Below are 16,202 nucleotides of genomic sequence, written 5' to 3' on the forward strand. Positions count from 1 at the left end.
ACAGCATGCTCCACACCAGGCGGCGGGGGACACTGACGGCACATTAAGGTGAACTTTATTTTCACATTACTATACAACTCACTTGGGAGCTTCAAAAAATACAAACCCACAACTTCACTGTTGTCCCCAGAAAGCCCTTTGTGAGGTTACCGGCTGCCTCCCATTGGTCACCAGTTCCACAGATGACCAGAATAACTTGTGTCACTAGTGCAGGCCCCGGTGTGTCCTGACAGTGGTAAGAGAGGTGTAAATACTCAGGGGCTCTGCCTCTTCCTGGCTTTCCCCAGATAGGGACCCACAGTGCTTAATGCCCTGACTGCAGGCCAGGCAATGTGGGCCACAGTATGCTAGCAGATTGTGCTTTCCGAGCTAGTTCTGCCATGACTCGCAGGCCCAGACACATCCTGAGGACACTTCTCTGCCTGGGACACAACACAGGATCACAAGGTCTCATCACTCTGACCCAATAACCCAGGGAGTTGGGAACCCCGAGAAAGACTGAGTATGCTTAGAAGACCAGTCCCTAGAACCCACCTATTATCTTCAGCATGTCTCAAGGACTCATGGAAGGCAGCAGAGAGGAGCCCAGAGCCCTGACCAGTCAAGGAAGTACAGGACTATAGAGAGGGAGGCCCCAGCCCACCAGATAAACTGGGCCTTCCTTCAGGTCTGTTCCCGAGTGGTGACCCTTCAAGAAGAGTGAGAGTGTATCTAAGGGCCATGTCTTTCAGAACAGTCTCAAGTTCATGGTTAACTTACCACTGGCTCAGAAGAAGGTGAAAAAAGCCGGCATATTTAATGTTACCACTCCAACTATTTGCAACAGTAACACTGGTGTATTTTGCAAATGTACAATACAGAGAGCACAGCCCCGCAGGGCTGGTGCCGGGTGACATGCAGCACAGTTCCCCTTCCTCACCAGACGGTGTCCTTCAACTGAGGAAAGACGGTGCTCAGAGCCTAAGGAAAGCAAGGGACTCGGGGCACTGTGAGGCAGGCAGCTCCCTGCTAGCTGGTCCCAGTCAGATACACTATGCTTATCAGTTCTCTTTCTGTGCAGATGACAAGAGAAAGATGAGCCATGCCGACAGAGGATGGGGCAGGCAGGCTGAGTCACTGGGAGACAGAAGGCTGACCTCCATGTTGCGGGATTTGCTCTCTGCAGAAATACAAAGTGCTCAGTTTGCAGATCTGCTGGTACGTGACCTCGACGATGACCACAGGACAGGGATGAGAGGAGGGAAATGGGCAGCCCCGGCAGGCCAGCAGGGTGATGACGGGCCAGACTGGGCTCCTGCTGGCTCACAAGGTCCTAGACGCAGCCCACGCTCAGGCGGCAGCTCCTTCCTTTCTGAAAGGGACTCCGCGCAGGCAGAGGCCACAGGCAGTCCTCAGGTCCTAGGCTTAGGAGCACAGCACTGGAGGCTGCGGTGGCTGGAAGGGCTGAAACTGTAAAGTATAGCCCGTGGGTGACTCAGGCACAGGAACGTGGGCAGCTTGTGGCCCCAGGGAGTGCATGGTGTCACACATGAAAGCAACAAGAACACAGCTGGGGGGCATGTGGGGCCTGGCAGCTCACTGGACCATGAGAGGCAGTGGGGGGGGGGGGAGTTCACCTGGCCAGGGCCAAGCACTCATTGGCTAGGCGCAGTGATGACACAGGGGTCACGAGCACATGGCTGCATGGAATTACAGTGATTGCTGTTGCCACTCAGAACACAACACGGGACACACACACTGCCCTGGGCCGCCCAGCGCTCACGCCACCCGCCTGCTGGGACTGGGAATTGGATGAGGGAGTTATGGCATTGGTGGACAAAGATGAGTGGTCACTGTGTTGGGGATGGGTCCCTCTGCCATGTGGGCCATGGGAGGATCGTGGGGGAGGGGAGTATGGCTCACCATGTACAGAGGGAAGGAATGTAGAGCATGGGATTCAAAGTTATGGCAGCCAGTATAAAGTGTCCACGGATCTGTGGGGCTGAGGTCCTGAGACAGCCAGCTCTAGACTGGCTGCCCCAAGTGCTGGGGTAGAGGTGACTGCGCTTTGCCTAGTTGCTTACTGGAGATAACTGCAGTTTTAATACTGGTTACTTAGAATAGTACTCTGTTAATAAAAGAGGGGTCTATACAGAGCAGAGTGGGGTATTAGACAGTCAGGTGCTGTGTTACTTGGCACAGTGAGTTATGAGCGTATAAGGTTTCAGCCAGGCTAGAGGGAATTTCTTTGTATGAAAATATGGAAGGATCTGGGTTTGTTCTAGCAGGGTTTTTGGTCTACTCACACATTTATCTAGATTGACTTCCTGTCACTTATGTGGCAGTCCTTAGGAGGTCCCTAGTGCTAGCTTTGTGGATGAAATGCTTATCTTCCACACACAAACACTACCTATACAGTATGTATATATATATTTATATATTTATATATTTATATTATATAAAGTTTACTTACGTATTTTCATCACCCATATCAGGTCTACTTATTATTATTATTTTTGCCCACGGCCAATAACAGAACAGTAACACAGCCAGTCTGGGGTTGGTTGTTGTGTCTGACTTTTGTATCTCATGCTTTCTTTGCTAGGCTGAGTTTTCAGATGTGTACAGAGTGAGGAGCTGAGGGCTGACAGGATGAGAGCCAGTTCCACTTCTCCTTGGTCAGCGCCGTGTCAAGGCCAATGGTGGCTGAGGCCCAGCCTTGGGCTGAGGGAGGACTGGGTGCCAGGGCTAAGCCAGAGTGGGAGCCCTGCTCTGTGGAAGGCAAGCCCATGGATCCACTCAGGCTATGGGGGCAGAGGAAGTGGAAACAGTGGTGCCTTCGGCTGGTCTGAGGCTGGTGCCTGGTAGGCCCTTGTGTGCCTGGTGTGTGATAGGTGACTGCCTAGGCTGTCTACACAACTGTGCTGATGCCGCTGGGCTTGGCCTTGCTGCTGGTGGGGGGCGGTGGGGCAGGGGGTTGCCCATGATGATGCGCTGCATGCCCTGCGTGACCAGAGTGAGCTGTGGGCAGGGGCGGGTGGCTGTGCGTATGGGTCATGTATGGGGGGTGTCCCCCGTGTGGGCCATGGTGGTACTGGTGGGTGTGCTGCAGGTGTGGGGGTGGGTGGTAGTGGTGGTGGTGGTGATAGGGGGGTGGGTTCTGCTGCGCATGGCAGTACTGTGCATGATGCCCAAGCAGAGGGCCCTCTGAGGGCCCAGGGTGATGGGCGTGAGGGGGTCCTGGGGGAGGGGCCAAGGGTGGGTGGGTCTGGGGAGGGGGCTTCCCTCTCCTGCTCCCAAACAAAGAACCCAGGAGAGAGGAGGAGTTAGGCACGGGCTGGGGGGGGCGAGATGGGCACTCTCGTGTTGAGGTCGCTCTCCGGCGCATGTGAGGACTGCTAATGATGGAGCCCTAAAAAGGAAATTCATAGAAACCAAAATTAAAAGATCTCAAAGCACACAGGCCAGACCAAGTTTTCCAACTTCAGAAGTCACCCACTGACTGCTGGGCCCGAGGATGGGAAGGATGCGGGCTCGGCCTGACAGCCACTGTGCGGGGGGCAGCTGAGCTGGTCCTGATGGAGGTGAGGGGCATCTCCTGTCTGCAACAGCACAAGGATGCTTCTGCTCATGCTGTGCCGCTGCCAGAGTGAGACATCATCCCACGGGACAGGGTAGGGTGTTGTGAGCATGTGAGGCCAGGGAGTGGCAGTGAGTGTGGAAAAGGAACGAACCTGGTTCCTGTAAAGTTGGGCCTTGAACTCTCTTGGGACCTCTGCCATGTGGGGTCCAGAGGTGTCTGGGAAAGTGGTGCCAGACAGGTAGGACCCTATGACCTTATCCCTGGGGGCGAGGGGCATGGCCTAGGACTTTCCTCGCAGCTACCTGTTATAAACCCAGGAGGAGTAAAAAGGTCAGTAGGTTGAGTCAAGGTGTGGGCAGCAGGGAGCAATGGGGGGAATGAATGAAAGCTCATGAAATCCACACTGACTCTTCCTTTCTCTTGGAAACTCCTCCTGTGAGCTAGCTAGCTAAGCGATTCCACTGTGTCCGACCCCAGACACACAGCCAGTAAAACTCCAGAAAGGAAGCGATGGATGGCGGAGCGTAGGGACAGGCGAGTGGGGCTGACACATCCAACAGTGAGAGCTGAGGATGAGTGAGGGGCGGGTGGCGCTTGCGCCCGGGGCGGGACCTGAAAGCCAGGACGTTCACCATGCTCAGGAACCACAGGGAACAGGGGTTAAGTGGAGATGAAAACACAAAATCCACACCCTCCCTCTGCCCAACCCTTGGGTCAGAACAAGCAGTGAGAGGCATGGATGCTTCTAGGCAGAGAAGCTGCATGCAGGGCAGAGGCAGGCAGGGCGGGAGGGCCAAGTCTGTGTCTCTGCAGGATGGGGAAGGAAGAGCAAAATAAGACAACATAGAAACCAAGGGTGGGTGACACAGGATGGCCAACTGGACGGGGTGCTTCCTACTTACTTCCACATTGCTCTCTAGCGATCCCGCACTGCTGCGACGCCCTCGCTTCCCTGCCCAGAACATGCAATACCAGAGGTTAGACACGCATACCAGGCCTGGTGCCACTGCCGCCTGCCGCTGCCACTGCCCGGAGCTGGGGCTGGCCCATGTGTCTGCCAGGTAAGGGGCTTGAATGGGCTCAGTGGGGAGGCCGGCAGCAGTGCAGTGAGGAGTTTTAAAAACAATGGCGTGAACAAACGCTCAGCGAAAGGGAGAAAATGTTTTTAAAACTAGGTCCAACTTTGTAACGTTTATCCTGAACTGTGGTCTTCTGGGAGGGGGTCTGAGTTGGTGTACCACCACCTCAAACTCCTGCCTGCTCACCTGACTCAGTACAGCCAGCCTCAGCTGGGGGTACAACTTCTGCAACAGCGCAACGCCCCTGACCCCCAGTGGATTTCACACATATATATATATATGCATATCCACATGCATGCTTACATATATATATTTCCCTCCTTGTCTTCTAGGGAAGAGCAGTTGGTCAAGGGGAAACTGAGTCTTGGCCCCCTTGTCCTCTGGTGCCTCTGGGGATATGGTTTAGTTTGTGCAGTGCCCTGCCTCCTGAATCTACCTCTCCTACCCAGAATGCACTCTTAAGTCCAAATGTCTACATTGAGAACACAGAACATGGTAGGTACCCACCCATCAATATATGCTGGCTACATCAAAGGGAGGTTAGGCCTTCCAATAGCCCACTCATGCTTCAGTGGGCCCTTCAGAAGTCTCTCCTTGACTTCTTGTGTGAGGGTGCAGGATCTCCTGTAAGCTTCTGTAGGTGCAGCACTAGCTGAGAGTTGAGCACCAGGCTGTATGTGTCAGAGGGAAGCTCCAAGGCCGAAACCAGGCATGGGCTACCTCCACCCACAAGGAGAGCTGGTGGGCACTGAAAGACGAAGAAGCTGCTGTGTGCCTGTCTGGTGACAGGGCCTATCATCAGGGCCTGAGAGCTGCTGTTCTTCAAAGCTGAACTGCTGAATTGGACACAACTGTGGGCTTTTCCGCTTACAAGACCACTGAGACCAGTAGGGACATGCAGATGTAGAGGAGTAGATCTAGTGCCTTCTTTGCCTGCTGTCCCTAAGCCCCAGATTCATGGTAGAATCTGGGTCAGGTGAAAGAGGGTCATGACGGGGTATCCCCAGTAGAATGGCCCCTTCCTTTGGTGAGAAGAAAGATTGTTTCCCCATCTGCAGGTACAAAAGAGGCTTCCCAATGAGGTCCAGGACATGGCAGAAGTAGACTATGAGCGAAAAGGGTACACCCACTACTGCTTAGGCTCTTAGCCTGTTTTGCCATCTGTGAGATGGCTATTTCCTGACTCCAAACTGCTCTCTGGAGTGATCAGGACTGTGGCACCACACAGGCATGAAGAGTATCCCTTCCCTGCTGGCACTTTTCAGACAGGCTCTCAAGCCCCTCCCATGTCTTGGGTTCCCCAGAAAAGATGGGGTGGCTTGTATCCTGTAGCCCGAACTGAGGCAGAGAAGCGGCTGCACTGCCCAGTGGAGGCTGTAGTGTCTTCAATTTCATCTTTTTACTTCTCAGCTCTCTCCACAATCAATTATAAAGCAAGCTGTGTGTTCACTGCCGTACCACCACAAGCCTGTTCAAACATTCAGTAAAGGAGAGTAAGGCATGCTGGGTGCACAAGCTCACCCCCTGCTTGGTCTGCATGGTTCATCTCCAAGGGTCTCATATATTCAATGCGTTGGCTTCATTTCAGAGGGAGGACGAGCTCTCCTTCCTGCACTGTGGCCCTCGAACCTCACTCACTGATGAGGATTACAGGCCAGTTCTAAATTCTTCACAGGCATTGACTTGTCAGTGCAGCTGAGGAAACTGAGGCCAAGGCCTGCCTGTTCAAGAATGGAGCAGAGTAATGGCATACGCTTCAGGCAACTGACTCCAGAACCCATGCTGCCCAGTCTCTACTGGACATTGTGTAGTAGGCGCTGCAGCTGTTCATCTGCCACGAGTTCTTACAGATGGACTGCCCTGGTACAGGATACGAAGTCTCTGTGGGAACTTGGTGCTGGTCATTTTAGTTGGGGAGAGCCAGGCTGGGCATGGCTACTACAGTGTCTGCTGACAGGCCCTGGCTCTTGTGGCCCAGGGAAGAGGACAGGCCTCAAGCTGGGTCTCCTTCCCTCTCCCAAAGAGAGGTGTCTATAGATGGGCTTGCTTGTGAGCCATCCCAGGCTATGGCTGGGTTAGCATTGTGTGTGGTGGGATGGGTTAAAGGCCGCTGCTCTCAAGGCACCCTGCCCCAAAATAATGGCAAAGGCCTGCATCTTCATGAGACAGTGCACCTGACTGCCATCACCTCAGGCTTGCACAGGGGCAAGGCTGCCTACTGGGAGCTGTTGCCCAGGTCAAGAATCCTGCCTCTCCAGGTGCCCTGCCAGTGTCTTCCAGGATAAGATGCTGCTTCACTGGACATCACAGGTAGTCTTGGTCTGGACTCAGATGCTTGAGTTTTCTGTCCCTGAAATCCTTGACTTTGCCAGGAAAGTACCAGTAACAATTCAGAGAGCAGCTGCATCAAGGAGCTCCATCTTGCAGGGATGTAACCAGGCAGGTAATTCTACCTGATCCTCGAGCCTGCTGCCCTGGGTCTCAGTCACAGCAGGGCTACTGCACAGACTCAAACCACCCCAGGGCCCAAGCAGTCGAGTGACATGGGCTGGGTTGAACAGGCCACTGGGAAGCTAGTGGTTCTCAACCAGGGGTGATTTGACACCTGGCATTTCTGGACATGCAACAGGTTGTCATGACTGAGAAAGTGCTGCTGGCCTCAGTGAACCAGGCACAGTTCAATGGCAGGCAGTTATTTGCCCCAGAGTGTCTTCAGTGCCCAGGTTGAGAAGCCCTGGCTTAAACCCTCATGCTGGTGGTATCAGATTCTCACTATGGGAAAAAAAAATGACAAAAGCAAAGGAAACTCAAAGAGGAGAAAACAATTCCTAAGGAATGAGAAAGCAGTATGAGGCAGAGCTGTGGTGGGAGGGCTGGGAGGGAGTGCTGGGCAGGCTCTGAGGGTCCCACCTCACAGGATAGAGGCCATACTGCTCCGTGCACACTGACTGGTGAGACACTTGTGGTAGCTAAGGGGCTGCTGCTCTGACAGCACCTGTTTCCACTCCCACTCCAAGGATGTATGAGTCCACTGGTAGCATCTTCCTGAGGCTCACAGTATTCTCTACCTCTAAGAAATCTAGGCGGTTGAGGGTTCCTGCTTTCTGGGGCTAAATGGCAAATTAAACTATAGAAATAAGGAAATACTGCTGATGGTGAACAGCTTCCACCAGGTTTCCCCCACACTCTGCTTTCCATACACCTACTGTGGCAGTGGCTTTAGGCTAGACAGAGGCCTGGAATTCTCAGGAAAAGAGCCCTAAAGGAAGCAAAATCAGGACAGTGGCAAAGGGGGTTCCCAGACAGTAGGCTTCGTTCATTTCAGTCATTAGCATAGAACACACAGCAGTGGAGAGCACATGGGACGCACCAGCCTGATGCTCTTAGCCTTAGCGCAATAGATTGGGTGGGGGGAGTGATAAAGACCCCGGGAGAAGTAGGAAATGGGGTGCTGTCCCTAGCTGTCTTGCCCAGACTGTCCCTTGGACACTTCTGTGTTCCGTTACAGTCCTAGGATGCTCATGGACCTCCAAGAGAACTGTGTCCATGCCTGAGCAGCCCTTTCCAGCACCATGCCTGCCCATGGACGCCAGGCCTTAGTCCTGCATGCACCGGCTGAGAGGCTGCTTCTCAGCTCAGCTCTTACCCGCTTCTGAGAGGTCTCTCAGGGAGCTGCTGAGGGCGCTGCGCTTGAGGCCCTCGCCACTGGCATAGCTGTCATCCAGGCAGGCCCTGCTCAGCGTTCCGTTGCCTGATTCCTTTTTGAGGCTGGAGCACTGTGACATGCTGGGCCGCACGACACCCTTCTGCTTCTCGAGCTCCGCTGGAAGAGAGCAGGAGGACCAGTGAGAGGCAGTGGCCACTGTCCCGGGCCCTAACTCTTGGAACAGGGGAGGAGAATCCTGGAAAAGGGGGACATCCTGGACAAGAAATGAGCTCTAGGAAGTGCCTGGAGGCCAGCTGCCTGTGATAACAAAGAACAGCTAGCACTTTAGGCTCAGGAGGGCTTCAAGTAAGGCCTGCGCTGAGAGAGGAGTGGCGCTACACTGTGAGAGTCAGAGGAATAGGTAGGACACTGCAAGTTTGCAGAGACATAGAGCTAGGGCCCCAACAGTCACTGGGCTAGACTGAGGATAAGAAAGGCAGAAACTCAACTCCACAGTGACCAGAAACAAGGGTTAGGCTAAGGCAAGCAGTATGCTGAGGGGAAGGATGGCTCCCCAAGGGCTGCCCTGGCACATGTTGTTGAGGAGACAAAGACCTGGATAACTCATTGCTGGGTCTCAGGGAGTCCTGGCACCAACCACCTCTGAACATTGTCATTGGCACCTGACAGGAAGGCTCCCTAGGAAGACCTCTTGAGACTCAGGAGCTATGGAGTGCCTCTCAATGTCCTGCTTGGGACTTACACTCTATCCGGTGTTTCTCCATCTCCTGCACTTCAGCAACAGACTCCCGCAGGTCATCCGTGAACTTCTTCCGGTCCTGAGGATTGGGAGCGTTGAAGTTTATTAGCACTTTGATATCAGCTCCAGGGACAGCAGATGTCAGCCGGATGCCATTGGGGTAGTCTGTAGGGGAAGAGAGGAAGGGCCATGGAGTCAGCAGTCAGAGGATGGTCCACTGGCCAGAGGATGGTGTACCTTGGGATGGGCCCTGAAGTGGCAGAACCATAGCAGGAAATGGCCTTCTTCCCAAGATATTCAGCTTACCCCAAAGCCCATGGCCACTACCAGGCACCAAGTCCTGGAAGACAGTGGCATCCTCAGGTCTGTGGTGTCTTATCCTTTCCCCTAGGACACTTGGGACAACAGTCATTTATTCCTGAAAGACTTTCAGTCATGGCTGGCTCCCTCGGGGGTACCATGTCCCCTACCCTGTATCAAACAATCTCTCTCAGTGGCTAGGCTTTCTTGGAAGTAGAGGCCCTGATGAGCATCTCCCTGAGCACATGGAAAGAGCACTAAGTGGCACCAAGCTGAAGTCCAAGGTATCTAAATCGAACGTGAAAATTTAGATATAGACTTAGCCACTTTAAATTGTTCAAATCACATAGGATTTACTGAGTGAGGCACTCCCACTGCGGGAGCTGGTGCTGTCACCTGGCATCTGAGCTGGGGGCATATGACATATGATCACCAGCATTCACAGCCCAGCTTCACTCTTGGGCCCACTAGGTCCCTGCCCTGGCCTGAGCAGACTGAGTTGACACAAACCTTGCTGGCACCAAGGTAAGAAAGGGCTGTGAGGAAGCAGGACAAGCATCTTTCTATCCCCCAGTCTGAGGAACAAGAGGGCTGAAAGCCTCAATGCAGGCTGCTAGGACCGTGCTTCTGGTAGCCAACTGTGGTGAGTTTATGAACCTGCAGGTTTCTGGAAGGCTGATCAGAAGAAGATGGTACCAGCCTGTGCTGAGACAAGGAGGGGCCCCACACTACTACAAGCACCTCAGCCCTGCCACACTAAGCAGAGCAACTGTCCCAGCTTGGGGACTTCTGATGGAAGAGACAAAGGAGAAGCAAGCAGTAGGCTGGGGAGAAGGGGTCAGACCTAAGCAATAACGACAGCTCCAGAGGCAGGAGCAGGCTCTGGGTTCAACTATATACTATACTGTGAGAGCCATTGTGGGGGTTCCTATAGGGTAGGCAGTACTGTGCCCACATTACAGGCAGCGGGGCATCCCTTGGATAATGAGCTCACAGCTTCTGCATGTGTCATTGGACTGTTCACTGAATGCTTCTCTTGGACATGCCAGATAAACCCACTTCTGCCTGGCCAAACCCTGGTCCCTGGGAAAGCACTACTTGTTTCATCTAGCCTGTCCTGAGGAGGACAGAAGGTGTACCCAGAAGGCTTGCATCCTATTTGGAGGTGACAGGGACAAAGCGGGGGGTGCCCTCTCACATCCCACAGGTCCCAGGGACTCACACTGGTTCTCGAAGAGCAGGACTTGCATTCCATAGAGGGAGAAGGACTGCCGGAAGCTGTATGTCACCGAGTTCTTCTTCTTCTGGAAGATCTTGGTGACCTAGGGCAGCAGATATGGAGTGAAGCTGCAGTGTCTGTGGGGGCTGGAGTCCTTGTGCCATCACAGCTGACACCGAAGCACAAGACACAGCACAGGGCCTGGTGCCCATGCCTGAGAACAGGCAGCTAGGGCGGAGTGGTGCTGACCTCTGGGCCAGGGCTTGCTCTTTCAGAGCCATTCCTAAGAGCAAGACCATCACCTCCAGACCAGCAGAAAGCCTGTCCCATGAAAGAAGTTCTCTACACAGGACACTTAAGAGTTGGGATGGCTTGTTCAAGGGTTCAAACCTTCATGCCTGAGTGAGGCCTCTCCCATCACAACAGGCACTGTTATCATAGAGACCAGAAGCCAGTGTGGTAACTGTGCTCCTGTATTACAGTGGCTGGGAGGCAAGTCAATGGGGCATTTCCTGATTGACCCCTGGGCAGGTGGTCCTGGTATGAGAGAGCAAACTGAGGAAGCCAGTAAGCAGCATTTCTCCATGGTCTGCTTTGTTTTGGTTCTTGCTCTGACTTACTTTCGTGATGAACTAAGCTAAACTAAACCGTTTCCTCATCAAGTTAAGTTGCTTTTGACCATGGTGTTTATTATGGCATAGAAAGCAAACTAGAAGAGAAATCCTACTTGGGGGAGGGAAACACTTTTTTGCCAGCTTGGGGGGGGGCATGACCTATTGAGCCTGGCGGAGTCCTACACTGCCCAGTACCAGTGATACACTTGGAAATGCCATATGTAGGCTGGAGACTGTTCCACTAGAAGCCTTAGTTTTATGGGGTCTGTGGCTACGTGGAGCTCTCCTGAAAAGAGGCCTGCGTTGCTCAGGGTGCAGAGTCCTTCAACACTGAGGTTCTCTGGAGTCTGGCACCCTTGATGTTCACATGGAACAAGGAACACCCCAGTTCATGGGTGAGTCAGAGCCTCTCTCTTGAACTGAATTATTATGGGCCAAAGCCCTTGCTCAGGCATGGGCATAAGGACATCTGGGCCCTGATAGCCCCCGACACCACATACCACCAGGAGGTCATTGAACAGGAAGATCTCTCTCTGATGCAGTCCCAGCTTCTGGGGTTTATTGGGGTCTGGAACTTCAAAAAGCCGGCAGTAGCAGACCAGTCGTCGATGGGGAAGAGAGAGCACCTGTGCAGGGAAAGACATGTGACTATGGCCACCTGCCCTAAGGGACCTGGATGGGAGGGAATATTCTACCACTATCCCCAAAGGCACTCTCTGAGATTCCTGACCTCTGCTCTCCTGTAGGACTTAAGTAGCACTTGCGCCTGCCATACCCGCTTCCCTCCCTAACACACCACAGAGAATTCCTGGCCAGAGATGAAGTCATATATTCTCACTCCTCCAAAAGCACCTTTTCTTCTTTTACCAGTGCTGTTTCTGCAGACAACCTTCCCAGAGTCCTCTCTAGATGAGGAAACGGAGGCATGCAGAATTGAGAGTTGCTACAGGACACCGCAGAGTCTTGCTCTGATTTGAATCCCCAGGGACATCTACCCAAACCCTACCCCTACGGTGCCTTCTAATGCCTGCTGGCCAGGACCTTGTCCTATGTTCTGCACAAATCACCATTGGGTCATAGGAGCATCCCCACAACTTTACCATAGCCAAACTGTAAGTCAGTATTCTGGGGTAGTAGGGGCACACCATTAGCAAGGCCAAGCATTCCTCTAGGAGTCCTAGCTCTCACAGGACACAGATGGTTTGGTGGAGTCAGCTATCTATCAGCTGCTTGGTGGAACTGCTAAGTTCAATACTGCATTTTGGGGGGAGAGAGACACAGTGTGGCCAATCTGGCATGCTCAGGAAGTACAGTATGAGGGCAGATGGAAGGTGTAGGCTTTAGGGGACAAGAGAATAGGGTGCTGAGTCTTTCCTTGGGCAGTCTGAGATAGGGCTGAAGACAGGTAGGTGGGTATAATGGGGACTTTCAGGGATGTGCCTGTTTGTGTATTCTGGGACTCTTGGATAGCCAAACACAGGGTGGCTGGGACAATGAAGGTATGAAGTGAGGGGCAGAGCGAAGAGTGGGGGAGACAGGAAGGTCCTTGGTGGTCACATAAAAGTCCTCTCAGCCACCATCACTTCCTTGTATCCCTAAGGTCTCAGGACCCACAGAAGTGTAAGGCTGGATAACTATGAAACTGAGATTCAGCTCTCTGGAAATTTGGACTCTGTAGCAGCACCTTGGCATGAGAGAGGAACAACAGAGAAATACTCACACAGCCAAGCCCGTGATGCAGGGATCCAATCTGCAGGAAAACCAGAAAAACTAAATTGACATTCCCATTCTCAATGGTAGCTTATGTCCTTCCCTCTGCCCAGAATACCTGCTCTTTCTCTCCACCCACCAGGCTGCCCAGGAGTACTACCAAAAGAAGGCCCTGGCTCTCTATGGTCTCTTGGAGGATCTAAGGGCATCCTTAGGCAAGTGTCAAGCAGGCACAGACCACAAGCCACTGTGGCCCATTAGTCACCAAGGGCCTCATGTTCTCAGGTGGGCAGCTGCAATTCATAAACACCAGAGGAACTACTCAGAAAAAAGCTCCAGGCCAGGAGGGTCCTTCCAGTGGTGACTGAACTGACCCGGGATTATACTAAGGGGTAGAGGACCAGGCCCAGTGCATACCGGTTTCTTGCCCACGATGAGCTTTTCAACCTTCTGCACCTGGGACACATGGTCCTCGTTGGTCTTCAGTTCCCGCTTACGGATCCGCTCATAGATCCCAATCAGCGTCTCCCGGGGAATGTCTTCGCCATCGTCCACACCTGGTCAAGGGAAAGTGAGGAGACATGAGAGTGGCTGCGTTTGGGCAACAGAGGATTCACACATTTCTAGCAGGAACCAGCAGAGCAAACCTCTTCCTGGTCTTGGAAGGGACCTTCCGAGGTCCCTGGTTGTGGGTCTCTTGAGTCCTCCCACCAGAACCATCAGATCACAGAACAGGGCTGTGTTACCTTCTCCGCCATGTCCACAGGCCTTTGTAGGCGTATTTTACAAATGAAGCGAAGCCTGTGACATAGCCACAAAGATTCCAACTCCACAGGTGAGGTTAGGGCAGTGGTTCTCAACCTTCCTAATGCTACGACCCTAAATACAGATCCTCAACGTGGTGGTGAGGACCCAGAAAGTTGTTTGCTGCTACTTCATAACTGTACTTTTGCTACTGTTATGAATGGTAATGTAAATATTGGATGGGCAGTAAATCTGATATGCCATTTCTGTGGGGTCACGACCCACATGTTGAGAACCACTGGTCTACTGTGCACAGGTTATGCAAGCTGAAGTGTGAGTTCAGGCTCTGAGAGATTTGAAGCTAAGTCCTCTTCATGTCCCTTCACACCTCATAGCTATGGGTAAGTGACCTAGTCTCTTGGGTTTGGTGTCCTATGAATCACCAAGAGCATCGGTTAATAAATACATGGGCTTGTCACAGAGAAATGAGCGAGGCTCATGGTGTGTCTAAGCAACCTCAACAACCTCAACAGAGCTGTGGCTATCTTTGGTGTCACCATCCCATGGAAGAGGCTAGGCCAGACTATAACTAGGCCACTATAACCCCAAGCACATAAACCACCTTTTCCCCTACAGTAAAAAATTTTTTTGGGGAGGGGGGAAGAGAAACCCTCAGGAGAGCAGGCTCTCTGCAGCAAACATAACCCTCAGCCTGCACAGGACCAGGACTGTGAGGACCTCCCATAGAACATGCCCACCAGAATCAGCACTTCTAACCTCCTCTTCTCCACTGACTGCTTTTGAGGAGCTTGTGTCATGGGAGAAGAGAGACATACCAGCCTGATGGTAGCATACTGTTTTCCTCTCAAAGGCTGAGTGACCCAAGCTCCCACCCTACATCAGCCACTCAGCCACCTTACTGTGTGCTCCTCAGACAAGAACCAAAGAGATGCAGCGTAATGAGAACAGACGTTCTCCACAGATGGGCTCAGTTCCTAGGGCCCTGCTGCGGCTGCTCTGCTCAGGCCAAGACCCTCAGAGATGTGGCCTTGGTAAGGCAGGGGCTACACTGGAGAACTTTAACTTTCTATTTCTTAAAGATAGATTATGGCTGGCAAGATGGCTCAGTGGATAAGTGATGGCCTAAGTCTGATCCCTGAGACCCACAGGGTAGGAAGAGAGAACTGACTCCCCTCCAATTGTCCTCTGACCTCCATACACATGCCTTAGCAACACAAGTCTCCTCAGGACTGAGAGCTGGTTTCCTCCTACCACCTCTGAGCACTTGGGACACATACTCACACAAATAATAAAATGTAATTTAAAGAAAAACACAAAAGTTGAAGGCTCCAAGATGTTGAGCAAGTCCTCTTCACCATTTCTGAACACTACAGGACCTCCCTGCTACTGGCACTGTTGAGTAAACTGAGGAAAACTGTTGAGGGAACATGTGCTGGGGGTGGGGTTGCCTCCCTCAGAAGCTCCCTGACTTGGGAGAGGTCTAGACCCTGTCCTGTCCCTACCAATCACCTGCTGTGACTCTGGGCCTATCACTCCCTATAAGCCTTCAGCCCCCTCTGAAGCACAGGTCAGATGGGACCAAAGACACACAAGCTCCTGACTGGAAAAGAGGTAGCTAGAGCTGATGGAGCAATGGTCTCGCTAGGAGTGGGGTGTTCAGCCCTGCCCTGCCTAGCTGGATTATAACACTACTCTTATCCCAAAACAGCTGGGTCCACATTGAGAGAGGGGCAGGGAGGAAAGAGAAGGGGGGAGGGAGAGACTCAAGCACTGCCTTGAAGGTGGTTGACCTTAAACATCTCACCCAGTCACCCTGTACCTTTTGGAGCCTTCTTCCTCCGGGAAAAAGTTCTGGCTTTTCAACCAAGGGTCGCCACAAAAATTAGTTTGGTCCAGCAAGACAGGGCCTGGGGCCATCCGCAGAGTCAGCCATTAGCATCCTGGCTTCTGCTTTACCACCTGGTCCCTGCACTTCTGCCTTCTGTCTCCCTCCTGGTGGTACAACTCCTTAGGAATCACAAGCTACCTTGGTCAACACGCAACCACAAGCTTCATGCAATGAGGACTCTGGACCTGACCCACTCAGCACTATTCCCCCGCCCCCATAGGACCAGCAGGAACCATTGTTGTGTGTCTAGATCTAAGCTGGGGTCACTGCCCAGGGGATGTGAGGTGTTCCCAGCCTTCCTGCTGCAGTGAGTAAAGACACCATAAAAGTTCATAGGAACTGGAGAGCACCATCCAGGAGCATCTTCCTGCACAGGGGACAGATGACAGAGCCACATAGGCACTCAAGAATCTGATCAACTGGGTCAGCTTTGCTTCTTTAGGTAATATACACAGTACCTCCAGTGATGCTCTCACCTGCAGCCAAAGGCAGCATCTCTCCAGCTGGGAAGCAATATTCTACTTCCTTGACAATACATGGGGTTTCCTACCATTATCACTGTAAGAAAACACCATGCTGACAGGAAAGGCAGAGAGGGCTCCCTTTCAAAATGCATCCATGAGGTAAACGTCCACTTAAGGAAGGTCCTCTCTGCCCTT

The 16,202-nt window shown here is 52.7% G+C and overlaps 1 protein-coding gene across 8 annotated transcripts in view; it reads right to left on the minus strand.

Moving 5' to 3' along the window:
* Window positions 1-772: 772 nt before the first annotated feature.
* Iqsec1 (IQ motif and Sec7 domain ArfGEF 1) overlaps window positions 773-16,202 on the minus strand; it is a 336,298-nt gene continuing 320,868 nt past the window's right edge. For 7 of the 8 annotated variants that reach the window (XM_050160328.1, XM_050160329.1, XM_050160330.1 and 4 more), the window contains 8 exons: window positions 13,308-13,447; window positions 12,901-12,930; window positions 11,681-11,806; window positions 10,570-10,669; window positions 9,051-9,212; window positions 8,288-8,464; window positions 4,465-4,514; window positions 773-3,391 (listed from right to left, as the gene is read on the minus strand). In XM_050160328.1, the coding sequence (XP_050016285.1) occupies window positions 2,891-3,391; window positions 4,465-4,514; window positions 8,288-8,464; window positions 9,051-9,212; window positions 10,570-10,669; window positions 11,681-11,806; window positions 12,901-12,930; window positions 13,308-13,447 (1,286 nt within the window). In that variant the 3' untranslated portion in view covers window positions 773-2,890. The remainder of the gene's footprint in view (window positions 3,392-4,464; window positions 4,515-8,287; window positions 8,465-9,050; window positions 9,213-10,569; window positions 10,670-11,680; window positions 11,807-12,900; window positions 12,931-13,307; window positions 13,448-16,202) is intronic. The other variant, XM_050160334.1, reaches the window with a different exon arrangement.

The sequence above is a fragment of the Alexandromys fortis genome, unplaced genomic scaffold, assembly GCF_014885135.2.
Source record: "Alexandromys fortis isolate MF-2015 unplaced genomic scaffold, M_Fortis_MF-2015_v1.1 scaffold_111, whole genome shotgun sequence".
NCBI lineage: Eukaryota > Metazoa > Chordata > Mammalia > Rodentia > Cricetidae > Alexandromys > Alexandromys fortis.